This window comes from Corvus moneduloides, chromosome 5 (genome assembly GCF_009650955.1).
Source record: "Corvus moneduloides isolate bCorMon1 chromosome 5, bCorMon1.pri, whole genome shotgun sequence".
Taxonomy (NCBI): Eukaryota; Metazoa; Chordata; class Aves; order Passeriformes; family Corvidae; genus Corvus; species Corvus moneduloides.
Genome location: NC_045480.1, coordinates 10,972,124 through 10,990,495, shown reverse-complemented (window position 1 = coordinate 10,990,495; position 18,372 = coordinate 10,972,124). Strand labels below are relative to the sequence as shown.

Below are 18,372 nucleotides of genomic sequence, written 5' to 3'. Positions count from 1 at the left end.
ACATCAGCGCCTACACACTGCAGTTGCAAAGACACTGGCACATAACTTACTTATCTGTTCTTTATCTTGAGATAAGTAAAAAAACATTAATGGAAAGTGGGTAAAATCACACTTTTTCAGTTAATACAGTCTAATAGTCCCTGCACAAAACTGCATAAAATTCCATATTACGTTATTTTGTAATCTCCTGGCTACAGCTTATGTTGTAACTGATGTAACTTATGTTTTTTTCCCCATAAGTAAATGCTGTCAAGGAATGGCCATTTCATGCTGGATCACTGATGAGCTGCTCTGTGTTGGAACTGGTGATCTGAAGACAAAGGGTTCTTCTTTACAGAGGTCCTACAGACCCAGTCTCTATTCCCACCTTCCAGCACATTGGTACAGCTGAGGCTCCCAGAGCTGTTGCAGTGCCAGATTGCAGAACAATGTTTAACTCCCTATATGAATGTCCAGCTATTTTACATATTTATGTAAATCGTGCTTCCACTCATACAAATAAGCACTAAGGCTAAAAAGACATCTGATAATAAAGGGGTCTCTGACAATCAATAAGGCTAACTAGTATCTGCATACAAAGAATAGCTGAGCATTTATGTGAATAGAGAAAAACACATGAACTTTTGCACGTCTGCAGCAGTATTCATGCCATGATGCAACTGTCGGGAAGACAGTAGCTGACAGAAGTATCTTATAAACACTACAAGTTAGGCTGAGCAAATACAGCCAACTCTAAACCAGCCTCTGCAGATCACTGACAATCCTTCCCTCTCCAAAGCCCCATTATACCACAGTTTCTCCAATTTGGTCACAGATTTTAAGTTTGCAACATGTAAAAAGCACAAAGTTTTCAAGCTATGAAATCTTGAAGATATACAACATTAGTCACTTTAAGAACCTATAAACAGCATATAATTCCTTTTATATGAATCTAAATATTTTATTTATAATTATAAATTGCTAAAACTGAAGTATGTATATATTGAAAGACTTTAAGTGAAAAATGATTCCCTAAAGGACTTTACATGAAAAACAATTCCATACTAAGAGTTATTTCTAATGTCTAATTCTAATTAAAATATTTTTGGTTTATGATGACAGCTGCATTTATGACACAGGCAATTACTAATCCCTAAGAACATGTATTTGTTTTACTTGCATATCTCATAAGTTAACTGTCCAAGTCCTCCTTCAAACAATAAACCAATCTTGTGTAACTTGGTCATTAGACTCCTATTGTAATTTTTATTTTCTTAATCCCCATTATAGAATTACTGAAAGATGATCACTGTAAGAAAAAAAAAAGCTTTTTTGGACCACACATGTGGCTAAAGGAAATGAAAATATAAAAAATAACATATTTTTATATGGAACAATAAATGTAACTGTAGAAGAAATGCTGTGTGACTTCAGGGAAAAATCTGTTTCTCTGTCTCTTTCCTTCTTTTCTTCAAGCTGTTATTAGACGGTCCTGAAATCTGATATGATACTGATACATGGTGATAAAAAAGTGCACTAAGGATAACGGCATTATAAGAATATAATAAAAGCTGAATCAGAATGAACATTTTTTTCAGCATTTAAATACAGGAGGATAAAAAAGCTACTGCAAACTAGCAAATTTATTTCAATTATATTTTCAGAAATCTCTTACCTCCATTTCATAACCACCTATGTTCCATACTGCCATAAGCACAAATGTACTTGGAAAGTCAACAAGCTTAAGCTACATTGTACCACCGCAGATGGAGAGGTTTACAGAAAATGTTCTATCACCTGTTAATCAGCTTTTAACATTTGGGATATTGCAGTAATTGTTAGTTACGTAATTAGGTACAATAGCTGGCAGCACCATATCAGAAGGCAGGAGAGCCTAAGACCCCAACTTATTGATTAATATAAGCATCAGTTTGCTCATAATGACACACAGTAAGTGTTTCCCCCAATTAAGCTCTCTTTTCAGAAAACAAAAAGACATATATGAGCAGATAATTTATGGAATCTTTCACTGGTGCCTCCAACCAGAAAGAAGCATAACAGATTTGCTTAAGGAATAAATACATCCACTTGTTTCTATCCTTTCTATAATGCAGCTGTGCATCACGTGAATACTGCATCTGTAATTACTGCAGAACAGCTGGCAAAGGTTTAGTTTAAAGTGTATACATTACCACAGCATATGCTGCCAAGTGAATTCTCAGTCCAACAAGGGACTTTTCTCTCCAGCAGTCTGATCCAACAGTTCACACACAAAGCTCCCTATGAGATTTTTTGTCCGCAGGGAATGAAAGATTGGATTTACAGTTTCAGCAACTTTTTTTTTTCAAATTAAATATTTTATAAGATAACGGGCCAGACGTTTTTTCCAGTATCAGAGAACTGCTGGGATTCAAGCTTGAGTGAAATAAAAATCAAAGTTCTAAGTGGCTAAATGATACACTCGTAATTTCAGTGCTTTTCCGCTTCTTGGGTAAATCATGACTGAATTCTTTGGTAAGGTTACTGCAGACTTGGCCACGGTTTGCAGAACGTATTCCAAAAATTAGATTCCTGTAAAAATAAATACATCATCTAAAAGGTACAAAGAAAATATAACTAGCTAAAAATAAAAATTACCAGTAGTTTGTTTTCTTTGATAACACACAGTAGTTTGGTCCATTGCCCAAATCGTTTCTTTCTAAGAAGGAAGGCACAGATTTTGGCATCCTTCACCAGATCCATAGAGGCTTCCTCAGAAGGCCACTGATGTCTCATTTTCTTCCCCTTTCCATCCTCCTCCTCTTCATCATAGGATTCGTAAGAGCTGCTCATAGCATCTGAGTCATAATCTTTAATAAAAGTGTAAAAGCGTTAGGTTAAAACACTTAGCCATGAAGCACATTGAAATAACTAAAAACCTCAAGAAGGCTCATTTCAAGTTAAAGCTTTTGAAAGTCAGCCATGAACAGGTTACTGTTTCAGTGCTTAGTAGTATCAATACCTTATGTTAATTAAATAAGAGCTGCTTTGCTTTTATGAAACTTCACAGAAAACCCACAGAGACACCTTGTGAATTTTAATGAAAGAATAAACTGGGAATACATAGCTAGAATTTCATGTAGTGTTTCATTATCTTCAAAATATTATATGACAGGTATCCTCATTTTTTGTAATTCTTTCACAGAGAAACATCTTCATCTTGTCTTAGTACATCACATCAAGAAACAACACTCCATATGGCAAAGGTCGTAAGAATACATTATGGGGCAGTATCTACCCATCATAACATTTCATATAATTCCCAAATACATGGTAATTATATGCCCATGTACTGCTACAATTAGCACTCAATAGACAATGCTGTCCCTTGAACTACAGATTCTGATGGAGGCAAAAGCATTGTGCAAAAAATATTTTGTTCTGTGCTTAGCCTAAGATGCTTAATCCTGCTCCAAGTTTGATGATGGAATGGCAAGCTTCCATTTGAATCAAACACTCTTCCTTCAGGCCTTTCATTTTCAACAATGCAGACAGATCTAGCAGTACTCCTCAACTACCAAACTATTTTTCTATTATCAAAGAACCTTCTCTTCTACCATCCATACTAATTTGTTTATGTGGGTATATGTATGTAAAGCCCTTCAGATAGTAACACCTGAAGGCTTGTTATCCACTGCCACATGTTCACATGGAGCAAAACTGACTGGAATATTTTTAAGAGCTGAAATTTCATCTAAATATTTCAAGTAGACTTTGATATATTTTTAGGCCAGCAGGTGGAAGAAAACCTCTCGTTTGCTTTAGCTAGGTAATTAGGACACAGCTGGGACGTAGGAAGGAGAATTGGAAAGATTGGGAAGAGGACAAGAGAATGGATTGCTGGAAAGCTCATTCTGCATCAGTTCCTCCCTACGTGCACAGTCAGAATGGGACATACTCAGATCTCACATTTCTTAAAATTAGATATTCTGATCCAATTTGTGTTTTCATAAGTCTTTGAAACAGTATTTCTTCCTCCCAAAGCAAAACAAAAATAAAAATTAAAGCCCTGAAAGCTTTTTTTTTTCTTTTCTTCAATTGAATTGCCATCTTCTGGTCAATTCTGCTGCAGAGTGTTTGGTTTGGGGCAGCTCCATATGGGCAAGTGGTAAATGCCTGAGATGATTATCAGTGGGAAAACTGCAATTTTTCACTTGCTTTAGAAAAATCAAGAGGAGGATGGAAAAATTTAGGGCAAATATTTAAACTGACAGATTTGGAAACATTTATTCCAGAATATTTATTTTTGCATATTTATTTAAAAGAATATATAAGATCTAGTAGAACTTGCTGCTTTACCCTTCCTCCCCTTGAAGAAAGAAAAAAGCCTAAACAAAACACCCCCAAAACCAGAACCAAAACATTCTCACTGCTCCAACTTCTTTCAGAGCAGTCTTCCACAAACTTTCACACAGAAACATCAGGAAATGCTTGAGAGATCACTGACCAGTCACAAACATGCAGCAGCACACCAGCCTGCTGGGCGCAGAGGCTGAATGATTCATGTGGAGCTACCAAAGATGCAAGCTCTAATCAATAAACAGCTTCTTCAAGAAGATCTTCTCCCAAAGGCACAAGCTGTGGGACAAGCTGCCATAAACTAAAGTTGCCATCTCTCTGGGAACTTCCTCTTCAGCTCCTGGCTTCCCCTTTTCAAAAAAGTAGTTAGTGCCTATAACCTCCTCATTCTTTCTTCATATTCAGTCGTGATCTTTGTTGCAGCTATGCCACTGTCCCAGTGCTCACGTTTGGCCCCTTTCTACAATACTGTTTTACCTCATTTGTGATTTTGCTTTGGTTTTGGCAAAAATATTATTCTGAATTTTTTTTTTTTTTTTTTTTTTTTAGGTAAGAAGAAGAAGAAGTAAGAATTCACTGCTCATATGTTGAGATATGGATACACTATTACGCTATTCTGGTGGAACTTTTCTGTATCATTATTAGCAAGATTTTTCCATTAAAAAACTAGCTTTTGAATTTTAAGGGTGTCTAGGGCTTAAATTTTACCAGATGAACTTAAAACTTAGCTGTACAGAAGGGACAATCTTCAAGTATATTCTTCCCAAGAGAGTGGAGTTGGGTCATTTTTCTACACTCTGAAGATGGGAAGTTTGCATGACAAAGACTCTTCTATCAGAGGACTGCATTTTTAAGTGCCTCAATCAAAAGGATGAAAAAATGGAATCTGTTTTAGCACATTGTTTTTCCTTCTTTGTAAGAACATGATTTAACTTTTTCATATTGCAGAAAAGAATGTTTCACCTTGGATAACATTACAGGTCATCCCTTTGCCCTATATCAAAAAGTTGATTTTCTTCTGACTATAAGTCCCATGCAACAATCTTGCCTTACTACTAGCATTATTTACTGGGTTAAATCATTGCTTTTTCCTCACAACATTGAAGCCTATGATTTATTTTCTTACAGCAAGTTCCACCAGTTTCAAGAAAAAAATAATTGTAGAAAGTGCTGATTGGGACTTCACAGTAGAAACAGAAATTCTGCATATTTAATAACCTACAGGTATTTCCTGTGTGGCTCACAAGCATTCCAAGTGCAGATTTCCTGTTAGCCATAAGCTGTATGCTCAGCACATATGGTCAATATGCTGGCACTGCAGTTGCAGGTTCATCCAAATCTCTGTTTCTAGGAGGATGAAAGCCAACAGGAGCTTCTGAGACTCCCATCCTGACACAGGCTAATGGGATCTCTGGGCACCTGTTGCCATATCCTGCCCATTAAATACTCCTCATGTGTCTCTTCTTGGTTTGTGGGACTGTTGGCCAGACAAAGAGCTTGTTGTGTGACTCACGCCAGGAAGGATGCCCACCCTGGAGTGCATGGGTCCTCCCTATGAAACTTGGCTCCCCTTTACAGCATCCTGCTTCTACTGCTTGTTCTCCAAATTCTCTATCACATCCAAAACAAGGTTTCCAGGCTCTGAGGTACAAACTAGCATGTGTAGAAAAATATCTCTCCATAACTAAGTGCATTTATTAAGTCTGCTATAAGCTCAGAGGGTAAGGATGCACTGATACATGTTCCAGTGCTGCTAATCTACTGGTGTTTGCACCTTTTGCACTTTCTGATTAATCTGGCTTCTTTTGACATTGGCTTTTCAACTTCATCTTCACAAAAATTTTCCACTGTTACGGGGTGAAAATCAAAGTAGAGGTTCATGTTGTTTGCAATAGTGTATTCCTAAAATTAGTCTGTATTAATTTAGGCATATTGTACAGATCAGCAGCTTTTAATACAGAGGCAGCTATCAGACAAGTCATACAAACTCCTGCTTTCATCTACATACAAGCATTTATTTACAAACCAATTAGAGGGACTTGGGGAAGTTATGGATATTTCATTTTCATGACCATATTCTGAAATTTTCTTCAGTGCTTGTTTACTTTCACAGGTGAGACACATGGCACGTAAATCTCCTTGCTATTAATGGCATTACAAAAATATTCCATAGGAATGTTTACTTAAAATAATTATATCTATCCCAACAGCTGCATTCTTGCAGTTCTACTTCTAGTACTTTTTTTCTATTGTCTTCTCCATCTCACATAGTCTGAACAGCTAAGGTTGTATCTTTTAATACACTTTGGTAGCTGATTTTAATTACCACACAACTGGATTTAGTGGAAGTTTTGCATGAGTGAATACATATTACTAACTGCACATTGAATTTAAAAGCAACTACTTCATTACCAGTGAAGAGGGGAATTCTTTTAACACAAACTTAAAGATATGATAAAGTTCAGAACATAAGAAAATGTAACAAAATCTCAGCACGTGAGATACTAAGTCACACTAACAGAGGTTTAAATGTCTGGAGATAGATATATATATATGCATGTGTGTGTGTACACTTAAATGTAGAATTATTAATTAACTTTTAAGGCTGATATCCTAAATATTTTTATGCATTTAAATGGTTAAGTACAATAAGAAATCAGCTCCATACTTTGTCCTGTTTTTCCCTAGGCGATCCTTTAGCAGTGCTATTAATAATTGCACTATTAATACTGCCTGAGCATGGCTTTTGTTTAATGACAAAATCCAGATCAGAAGGTCACTGGGTTACAAAGTGTAGCAGGACCACCCTGCAGCATTTCAAGGGAGAAAATGGAGAGAAGAGTGATCCTGATGCTCTTCTAAGTTCTTATGTTCTTTCATTTGCTTTCCAGTACATGAAACTCTTTATTACCTTGAATTTCCTGGGTTAATTAAAAGCTGCTAGATAACATCAGTTTGTGCAGTGTACAGATGAATAGTATTCTAGTTTTAGGGTGACTCCTATTCATGTTTTAAGAACAGAGAGATAGTTTTAAATAATTAAAATGGTTATAAAATATGAGAAGATATGCCTTTAATCTTCGGATCATAGAAAATAATGATTAGTGATATATCAGCCCTACACACATAAATTACCCCAGCCAATAAAAAAGCAGCAAAAAGATGGTACATAATACGCTGTTGACTGACCCTGTGTAAAGGTTACAGCAGCCATTTCAGTATTGCATCAGGGTGCTCTCTGCACAGCTCCACTGAAGTGCACAGGTCTTGGGGTAAGTGTTTGGATGTGAAAAAGTGCATTTGGGTGCTGCAGAGCAATGTTCTGGTGGACAGCTGGCAGCAGCCCTCTGCCTGCTGCCCTGAACAAGTCACAAATGTACTGTCATGTGCACCACACTTGGCTTGTGGGAGACGCTGTGACCAATTCATCCCTTTCCACAATGTGTCATCAGAAATGCTGCAAATCACATCTTTCTAATAATTCCTTTTTTCTTTTTATTTGTCTACTTCAGCAAGCAATTCAGTGCAATAGAGGCACAGCAGGTAGATGTGCAGATCAGTACCAGTTTCTGAGACCTCTACATTCACAGTATGATCAGTTTAGAGGGGTTTACTCTGGACAATATTTAACTCTGGACTCCTGGTCCAATGCCCCCATCTTTTGTGTTTCAAAGCAGTCTAAAAGATTAATGGCTAATTTGGACCCTCTGTCTCCAATAGCTGCTGAAATCTGTTTACACGCATTTCACCCGAGCTCCAGGTTTATTTTTGTCTAAAAGGAGCCAGGTTTGAGCACACCAAAACAGTTCTGCAAACCAAACCAATGCATGGCCAGCAAGGATAACCAGAACTGGCCCCAAATGGTCAAAGCAACGCTTATGACACATCACCACAGCACCAATAGAGACGGAGTTCTCAAATACTAAAAAAGTCGAAGGACACTGGAATTACCAATTGCTCAGAAACTGCTCTGGAAATATCTTACTCACTGGAAGTGATGTACTCAGGAGCCTTCCCAGGACTGAGTGGCACTGCCTCCTCATAATAGCCTTCAGGAAGGGAAGATGTTGGCAGTGGTGGAGGCCCATTATCTGGTGGCTAAATGAACAAAAAAAGAAAAAGTGATTACAGACCAACAAGGTGCTAAATTAAACATGGGCAGAACATCTGCTCATGACCAGTGCCAATGCAACCAGCTTCATAAACCCTGCTCTTGTGACTATTTCTTATGTTAACTGTCTCTAAAGGCAAGGCTCTGGAGGGCTAAATTAGATGTTCTGCAAGGTAGCATCTTCTAGATGAGAAGCAAACCTAATTCTCAAGCTCCTGATATGTTGCTGTAATTAAACAATAATAAGTCCAGGTTGAGACTTGAAACAATAAAGTTACTTAACTATGTTTATAACATGCTGATACATTTTTAAATGTATCATTATCATCCAGACCTGTACTTCTACTCATGGTAAGGAAACAGAACCTTCTTGCATGTCCTGCAACTTAGTCCTTTGGAGATAATAAACACTGTAGAATACTACTTGTCATTGCTAAGGATGGCATTGCTAAGGAGCTACATTAGAAGAATTTTTCTCTACAACAACATTAAGTGGTAAAAATGCTGAAAAGATACAGTTCTCTATTTAAGAACTGGAAATCTAATGGGGCTATGTAGGAAGGAGATTTCTATGCACAGACCACTTTACAGTGTTAAGGCTTATTTATTAGTATTTTACACTTAAAATAATTCACATTACAGCAGCAAACAAAAGTTTGGTTGGACAGTTTAGATAAGTTAAGTAGCCTGGGCTGGCAGAGACTAAGAACAGAAAATTAAACTATATTTTCATAGTAAGTGTTTTTTCAATGGCATATCAATTCTTTATATATATATATATATATATATACAAATGTCTAAAATGCTATTGCTACATAGTCAAAACTGAGCTACAAACAAGGAAAATTTTGAAACATTAAGAAATTATTACATGATAAAATAAATATGTCCAATAACAGGTCAAATTCTAAAATGCTTCTTTTCTAAATATAAACCTGTTTTAAATTTAAAACTGACCAACTGCTGGTATGTTGATACAGTAACAAAGTAAATTTAGTACTCTGTGACTTCTTCCATATGACTTCTATTTCCTTAACAAGTACCAAAGCAACTGTATTTTACAGAACCCATTCATATTACCACAGATTTTTAGTTTCATATTTATGTGTTAGAGAAAATACTGGAGCCTTTTTTCAGCAAAAATGGTTTATTGCATGATTACAAAAATTTAACTTGCAAGCAGAGTCTCATTTCTGCAGTAACACTTTTTCAATACATCTTTCTCTTTTTTTTTTTTTTTTCTCTTTTCATGTAATGACAGAGATGCAGCAGTGTTTGTCTGCACTGGACTAATCCAGTCTAGACTAAGGGAAAGAATAGAAATACTGAAGTGAGAAACTGGTTAGATACAGACACTTTTGGAGTGTACCTCAGGTGGGCTGACCAGTCTAGCAGAGCCTTCTTCCACATCACACAGATGAGGCCACAGGGACTATGCTCCTCTTTTGCTACAGACCTGAAGTTACCTGGGAGGAACCTGAGCTTTAATAACATGTGCCATTAACTGTACTGAAATTACTTCTGTGGGCACTTTCAGGGCTGGATTCATCTTTGAATATTTCAAAGCTAGACATCTCCAAATCTCATTGCTGATTACACACCTACGCCAGACACCTAATTCTTAACAACATTGCTGAGTCCCACCCTTAGTGTGCTCTGTAGTTAAATTCGTATCAGGTAGGTTATTCCACCTTGCAGGTAAGTGCTTGTGTATTCCCAGTGTGCAGGAAGGCAAGGAGCTAGTGACTAACCCTGCCCTTCAGCTCATCCAGCATGGACTTACCTTTGCACACCAAGTAAAATCAGAAACTTTTTCATGAGCAATGAACTGATTCATGACTGAACACAGAAATTCCTGGTCAGATTGAAATTTACACTAATACTACTTCTATATCAAATGATACAGCCAACTTCTTATGTCACAATCAATTACAAATTACAGTTGGCAATTACTGTTACCTACAATGTGAACTAAATGAGATTTCCTCAGAGACCAGCTTTGCTAGAGAAATTATCTGTCAAAGAAGCAAAATAAAGAAAAAATATGACTTTCAGTGTAGTGACCATGTAATTTTGCTGAAAAAAATCAAATTGACAACCTGCACATCATGACAAAATAAATGAGTCTTTCAAGGTTAGCTGCTGCTGCACAACAGGCATACAGGACATTAAAAATTATTACATGTTCATTACTGTTGGAAAATTGACAGCAATTATGAATTGCTCTACACATATCACCTCTGTGTGGCCTGAAGTGCTAGACACAAAGAGGGGGAACTGCCTCCAAAGAGTTGATTTTCTCCCTTCACGCAAGTGGGTAGAACCTTGTTCTTGTGAGTTGGCGTCACAGTTTGCTCCTGGAGCAGTATAAATTCATACCACCTATCTCATTAGACAAATTAATTTCTCAGTCTAGCCTTAAACCTTTTCCCCATCAGGTTTACATGCAAGATATGAAATTCCTATCAGTATTAAACCTCATTCACCCAGGAAATACCTGCCCTGAGTCATTCCAATTTTGACTTGACACAGCACCAAGGTTTCAAAGCTGTATTTTATCCGGGAACAAATGAGAGGTTCCAATAAAGACCGGGGGGAAAAAAACTCCTTGTTTTTAGACAAAATGTTATTCAGAATGAAAGAAAAAAGGAAATGAAACACAAATGGTACTTGTCTGATTTTGACCCCGCTGGAGCACCAGTTACTTCATACAGCTGGGGCGGGCTGGGCTGTGCAGCCAACATCAACACAGATGGAATCCATTGCTGAATTAACTGGGCCCTCCTCTCTGAAATGCATTTTGCAGTGCTTGCCATAACAAAGTTGAAAACAATTATAAAAAAGATTTTTCTTTTTTTAAGAAGGGAGAAACAGAAACATCCAACATTAAATACTTTCTGATAAAAGCAGGGCTGTTTTAATATCAAAAAACCCTGACTGATTAAAAAAAAAATAAAAATGCCTCACTCAGATCTGTACAATAAACAGCTACATCTTTTGGGAGCTACAGAGTACACAAGTTTGATCACCAAGATACATAAAACATACACGTGTGCATTCTGGTATTAGTTACTAATATTTATAGTGCTTTAATGTTTTTACTATTGCTAGTTGTATTGTTTAATTCTTTCCACTCAGCATTTTTTACTGGAAGAATTTTGATGAAGTTGTGAACTATGAACTAAGTCTTTATTCAATAACCTTTCAATAATTTACTTGAAAAAATAAAAAGGCCATAAACCCCACAAAACTATTCACATATTCTGTAAAAGAATTAAATCTTAAAAAACACTAGAACATGTGTCACTTGAGTGGTATCAAGACGAGAGACCTGGCAACCTGCAAGGAAGGCATTAGCATGAATTTCTACTTTTTTTTTTTTTTTTTTTAATGGCAGGCAGCAGAGAAGAAACCTAGAGAAAGAATGCTGCCTCTCAAGATAAACCACCTTTCTCAGCCACAGGAATAAGAACTGGGAAAATAAATTGACATTACTTTTATCTCCTTGGAGGGAAAGGGACAAAGATGAGTACTATGTTGTTGTCCAGAATAATAACAGTAATAATGAAACAGTACTGATGAAGATGTTTGTCAAGTCCTGGGTTTGAGACCAACCTGAGAGATGCTTTAATTGAAACCAAGAAGCAGATGAGGTGATCATTACACTACAGAGTTGAGGTCTCTGATGACATTAGAAACTGGATTGTGCATGTGCCAATTCCAACTTACAGAATGGATTGTTGAGAGAAAGAAACAAAATGGTAAAATTCATTACCCTACTGAAACAGATTTATATGGACACATTAATTTAATGGTATTTTAAGGTCTTCCCCACCACCTGCCCATCTGTATTCCACAGACCACTAATAAACTCTTTCTTCCTTTATCCTAAGAGAGACACTAATTTATTTCTCCCCTTCTGTCAAGAGTACTGAGCAAGATAGACAGTAACTTTTATTTTAGGGATAGTCTATCTGATAATCTGGTGAAAATATGGAAAGCAGTCTGAAAGACAAAGAAAAATAAATGCCAATGTATAGAGGCCGGAGGATGTAAAATCACTTTATATCCCAATGAACTTCCCACTTTGTAGGAAAGAGAAAGAAATACCTTCCTTTATGCAATGATTCAGGATGTGGAGATTTCCAGTGCAAAGCAGTGAGTTTAGCAGAGCCTATCCATAACCTGTGCTGCAGGCAAAGACTGCCAGCAACTCAAGTGCCACATTCACATGTGTTATTAGATCGACCACCAGTTTGGATCCAGCTGGACTGTGGAGACGGCTGACACATAACCCCTCAATGCTGAAGGCAGCAACAGGAAAATGGAAAAGTGGTCACACACTGGTGATGTCTAAGAAAGCTTTTTGGGAGCCAGCAGGCAAATGGGGGCTGTCAAGAAGAAACTTTGACACGGGCACATGTCATTTGCTCTGGAGCAAGCTTAGACCTGACCTCTGCTCAATCCCACTGCATCTTCAGCCTGGAGGGGAAAGAGTACACACACATTTGTGATCCCTAATTCCACATGTGAAACAATGGATGTCCCAAAAGCAAGATGAACCAACAAACTGAGTAAAATACAATTCACAAAATTACTGAGCATATATTTCAATCAGGCTTTTTTTGTAACACTGTAAGGGTTGGAAACCCTTGCCACTTGGTATGACAATCCTTAAATAAATTCAAAATTGTGCTAAAGAGAAATCACTATTTATTGCCAGCAGTTGAGAACCTGGATGGACCTTGGATTTATTCAGGACAAAAGTGCTGACTTTGTGGGATACTAAGACCATATTGAACTGTGCTATATTATCCTGAGTGTACACAAGGAGAAGCTGAGAAATAGTCTTAATTTGACCTCAGCTTCATATTCTAAGATTATTATTTCTGAGCTTGTCAGCTGGAGCCCACAAAACCAGGAGCCAAATAATGTGAAGGAAGTCTAACAACTTATCTTCCCAGCTTCTGAGTGCAAAAGACAGCAAAACCATCCAGACAGCCACAGAACTCAACTTTCTGGAATGGAGCATACCTGTCAGTCCCACCAGAAGGAGGGTAACAGGGCCACATGATGGGCTGGTGTAGTCCCACCTGACCGTCTCTGAGTGTACATGCAATTACAGCACACACCTCTACAATGCCAGTGCTGCCAGGAAAAAATCAAAAGGAATTCCCTGAGGAATGAACAACCAGAGTTTGATATGATGGGAGGCCCAGCAATATGAATCTCATGAATAGCAGAACTGGTCACCCACCGGCTCCTGCAGGGCTAACAGATGAGTGCAAGGGGGAAAGTAGTGGAAGTGATTACCAGGTGGAGGGAGGATGAGTGTAAGCACAAGTGGAGCTTTTTCTTAGGGGGTGATCCTGAGCAGGGACTTGAGCAGGTTTAAGGTTAAGAACAGAAGGCACACACTTGGCACGCTGTTCTCCAGGGAGTGGAGGAACATCTGACACAGCCTGCGAGCGTGTCTGCTGACTCAGGGGTGAATGCCTAATTAAAGGTATCACTGGAAGAGTGCTTAGTATGTACAGTGACTACAAACAGATCACAGCCTCAGAAAGCACAGCCTGATGCTGGGAAAGAGATCTGAACACGCTTGCATTAAAGAATGAATCAGGGCATCCTATGGCTCCACAGTTTGATATGAAGATTGTCTGGAGAGCATTTACACAGGAACCTCACCAGGAGCTGAGTTAATTTTTCACAAGACACAACACATCTGCTCAGATAGCTGAACAACCCCTTTACCTAAGAAACAGGAAGGCAAAGATGGCAATGAAGAGGGCCAGATAGAAACAGTAACAGAACAACATAGTATATTGACCAAGTAGAAAATGCAGTTGGTTCTTGCATCTCTGATGGCACTGTCAGTCTGTGTCCAGACATAAATTGTCTCAGTTCTTTCTACTGTATGTAATTACATTTGAGATATTAAATAAAACCAAAAAGACTGGAGCATGGAATGCACCACTGAAAGGACAGGTAGCTGGAAGGAGTTACACCCAAACTCTGTGGAAGACTGGAGTGAAAATAAACTCCAGACTCAGTGGAAGGAACAGAAGATCTAACAAAATAATTAAAAGTGAAAGAGAATGAGCCAGAAAAAAACCCAAGGTATTTCTGTATCATTCAGAATTTATAATAAAAGATTATTACACAGCCAGTTGGAAGCATCACTCAGACAAAACAATAGACCTGAGTCATGTCAAGCAAAGGGTCTGTGTGTACCAAGAAATGAAATGGGCTTTAATTAATGCTAGGGAACACTTTCATACATATTACATGAGAAAGATTAATCTGAATTTTAAGCAGCATGGGGCTCTCAGTCAGAGTTGTTTACTGTGACTGTGCTCAAAGAAGTGTCTGTATTCCCCAGCAAAAACAAAATCACCTTTCTCTTACAGGAGTTAATAAATTCATCCAAATATGTGACATGGCAGTGAGGACATGATAGTACAGTGAGAAAAGTGTAGGCAACGCCATTTCCACTGGAACAATATTGTCTAAGGGCCTGAGCACTGCATCAAATTAAAACAAGAGGAGACTTGGTACTTACTGGCCTAATTCCTTCTCCATGTATTTGTGCACAGAACATCAGCGAGCATGATCAGGAAAGCAAAAAGTCTGGTCACTAACTATCAACACAGGGAGGGTGTTCTATGGACGGGTATAGCACAGAAACAAATTAAAAACCTGAGGTCAGGAGTGTGAGCCATGCTAAGAAAAATGGTGGGATAATATCCTATAAAATCTGTGGCATTAGTAATTTAATAATTTTCTAGTACCAGTATCTAGTTAAAAAAAGACAAAAGGGCAAATAGCTTCACAATGATCATAAAAAGAATTTGGTAAAGAAGTTCAATTCTACTCTAACTCATTCAGTTTAAGTGTAAATTCCAATTAAAAGCAGCTGACAACAGCTCATTCTGGCAGCTTAGACATGAGGAAAGTTTTGAAATATGATGATGTGTATTGCTATAAAGCTATACTATAAATTAATTGAGAAGGTAATTGCTTTCACTAAAACTTTTCTGTGGTACCATTTTTAAATGTGAAATAAATCATCAACAATAATTCACCAACCTCAGCCATGGAAAATGGGAATGACAACTAGTGTCCTGCAAGACATGGCTAACACAAAAAGAGGTGGTATACATTTCTTTATCCTTATTCCTTATGCAATCACATATTATGGGCAAAACTATTCCACAATCACAGGAATTAACCTGTGCCCAGGTGGCCAAGAAGGCCAATGGCACTGGCCTGGATCAGCCATACTGTGGCCAACAGGACCAGGGCAGTGACTGTCCCCCTGTACCCAGCACTGGTGAGGTCACACCTCAAATCCTTTGTTCAGTTTTGGGTCCCCCACACCCAGAAAGGCATTGAGGTGCTGAAGTGAGTCCAGAGAAGGGCAACAGAGCTGGGTCTGGAAAGGGTCTGGAGGGCAAGTCTTATAAAGGGAGGCTGAGGGAGCTGGGGATGTTTAGCCTGGAGAAAAGGAGGCTCAGGAGGGACACTATTGCTCACCTGAAAGCAGGTTGCAGCCAGGTGGGGTCAGTCTCCCAATTAACAAGCAACCGGACAAATCTAACAGTCTCAAGTCATGCCAGGGGAGGTTTAGATATTAGGAGAAGTGTATTAATCAGAAGGGTTGTCAAGCACTGAAAGAGGCTACCCAGGGAAGTGGTGAAGTCACCACCACTGGAGCTATTTAAAGATATGTAGATGTGGCACCTGGGGGCATGGCTTAGTGGTATCTTTAGGCAAACAGTTGGACTCAATGATCTTAAGGGTCTTTTCCAACCTAAATAATTTTGATTCTATGTCCAGAAGACTGCTGTTCTGGTCACTTATGATCAAAGTACATGATCCTTACAGCAGGTACTCAGGAGAGATAACAATATTGTTCATTAGCAGTAACCCATAGCTCAAAATGAAACTGATAGAGCCTTTCTTATATACAGCAGAATGAAATGAAACCTGAGAGGAATATGATTGGGATTACAAAGGACATCTGAAGCACAGGTACCATGGTGAGGGGAAAATAACCTACTTAAACACAATGACAAAGACTGGCAATGAACACTGGGATGGTGGAACCACTTTCAAATTGAAATAGTGGGCTAAACAAACCTAAATGCTAGTAAATAGCTTTTGGTAGGTTTCTGAAAGGGTTAATATTTTATCATTGCCTGCAATAAGAGTAACTGCACTGATAAATCAAAAAGGTCTCTTTACTTGTTCCTTCATTATGGAAGAACTTGTGCAGACCTGTTCAAGGTGAAGGTATAGCCAGCTCTGAATGAAACAAATGAATATTTGTTGAATTCATTTTTGTGGCTTTTGAAACTTCTTTAAGGAAACAACCTGAAAATTAATACTGTCTTAAGATCATCTTTAAAGAGGAATAGAGAATAAAAACTGCTTTTCAGTGTTAGAAGAAAAAGGTAGATGAAAGAGAGATTCCCAATTACCCACCTGGCACATGGACCCCTTGCTTTTGTTATGGTACTTTAGAGTTGTACATTTTAGAGAACGATCTAAAGCTGGCACTTTTTTGGTTGCTGTGAAAAGAATGATTGGTGATATATCACCTCAAGGATCCTTTTGATTTCCAGGTGATTTTTCTTCTTCTTCTCCAAGGACACTGTCTCCTTTCAGCATTTTCTAATAAATATCTAAGAGTTTACCTGACAGGCAGCCAGATAAAGGGAGGTGGTCAAATCATTTCTCCACAATAGGAAACCCATTTAGGAAACCCATGAAGCACTCCTACAGAGTGACTGTGTATTGTGCAGGAAGGGATTGGAGGAAGATGACCCATCCTTTTGATTCATATCTGCAGGGTTCTGGAATTCTGATGAACATTTGTTGCAATTAAATAATTATTAAATTGTCAATATTCCAAGAAAAACAAAACATACACTCGATTTTACTGTGAAAATCATGCAGAATAGCCAAGTGTGCTGTTTGTGTTTGATTTTGTTGGACAGCACAGTGCAATGAAATCACCGACTGTCAGATGTAATATGACAACCAAATGCTTGGAAGCTAGAAGTATTCTGTCACTGTCATGCTGTGGATAGTTTATGCCAGTAATCCCTCAGGCGTATCGGAGCAGCGGGACACACCAGATATTATCCTACTGCTTCAGTGGAAAATGTACTTCAAGGCAACTTGGTGATAGTGCAACAATGGGATCCCAGGTGTTAAACCACTGGCAGCACTTTGAACCATTCTCAGAGCCTTGGCTCTGTTATTCCTCCAAACCCATCATCTAGCACTGCTTTGTGCCTGTCAAGAGCAGGGGAAAGCCATAAAAGTAGCTGCTGATGTAGAGGTGGATGAGGCAGGCTGAAGACAAGTCCCCGCAGTAAGCAGGTCCAGGAGGGGAGAACAGACAGGACTCTTTTCAAACACGGGGATCTCTGGCTCTGCTGCTGACCCAAACAAAGCTTCAGAGCTGCTGGCACGGTATCCCTGCCAGCAACCTCATAGTAATGCACCCAGACAAGTGTTGTGTCAGCTTTGTAAAGGGACTCAGCATTGCCCTTAGGCTTCACATCTTTTATCTGCAGCATTTACTTTGCCAGCCACCTCAAAGAGCTGCTTGCTAAAGCAAGAGGGGATTTGGGCTTTCTATGCTTGACAGAAAGTCTGCTAAACCAGACGTAGCCAAGGAAATGTATACAAAAGAGAACTGCTAAGAGACTGTGTGCTTAGTGATTTTCTTGATTCAAGTATACCTAAAGGCCCAACTTTGTCCCTCAATTTTAAGACCTGATTCAAAGTCCACTGAGTCTAGGAAAACTCTCCAGGCTCTAATGTGTTTTAATAACTGAAGAATTCCTTGACACTATTAACAGTATGTCTCTTAATAAAATGAATTTTACACTCTTTGTTCATGGGCTGATGAAAAACAAAACTGATACAAG

At 38.4% G+C, this 18,372-nt stretch overlaps 1 protein-coding gene across 5 annotated transcripts in view; it reads right to left on the bottom strand.

Annotated features, from left to right (window-relative positions):
- AFAP1 (actin filament associated protein 1) overlaps positions 1-18,372 on the bottom strand; it is a 114,933-nt gene that overhangs the window by 38,556 nt on the left and 58,005 nt on the right. For all 5 annotated transcript variants that reach the window (XM_032109889.1, XM_032109887.1, XM_032109888.1 and 2 more), the window contains exons 4-5: positions 8,307-8,415; positions 2,617-2,828 (exon numbers count right to left, since the gene is read on the bottom strand). In XM_032109889.1, the coding sequence (XP_031965780.1) occupies positions 2,617-2,828; positions 8,307-8,415 (321 nt within the window). The remainder of the gene's footprint in view (positions 1-2,616; positions 2,829-8,306; positions 8,416-18,372) is intronic.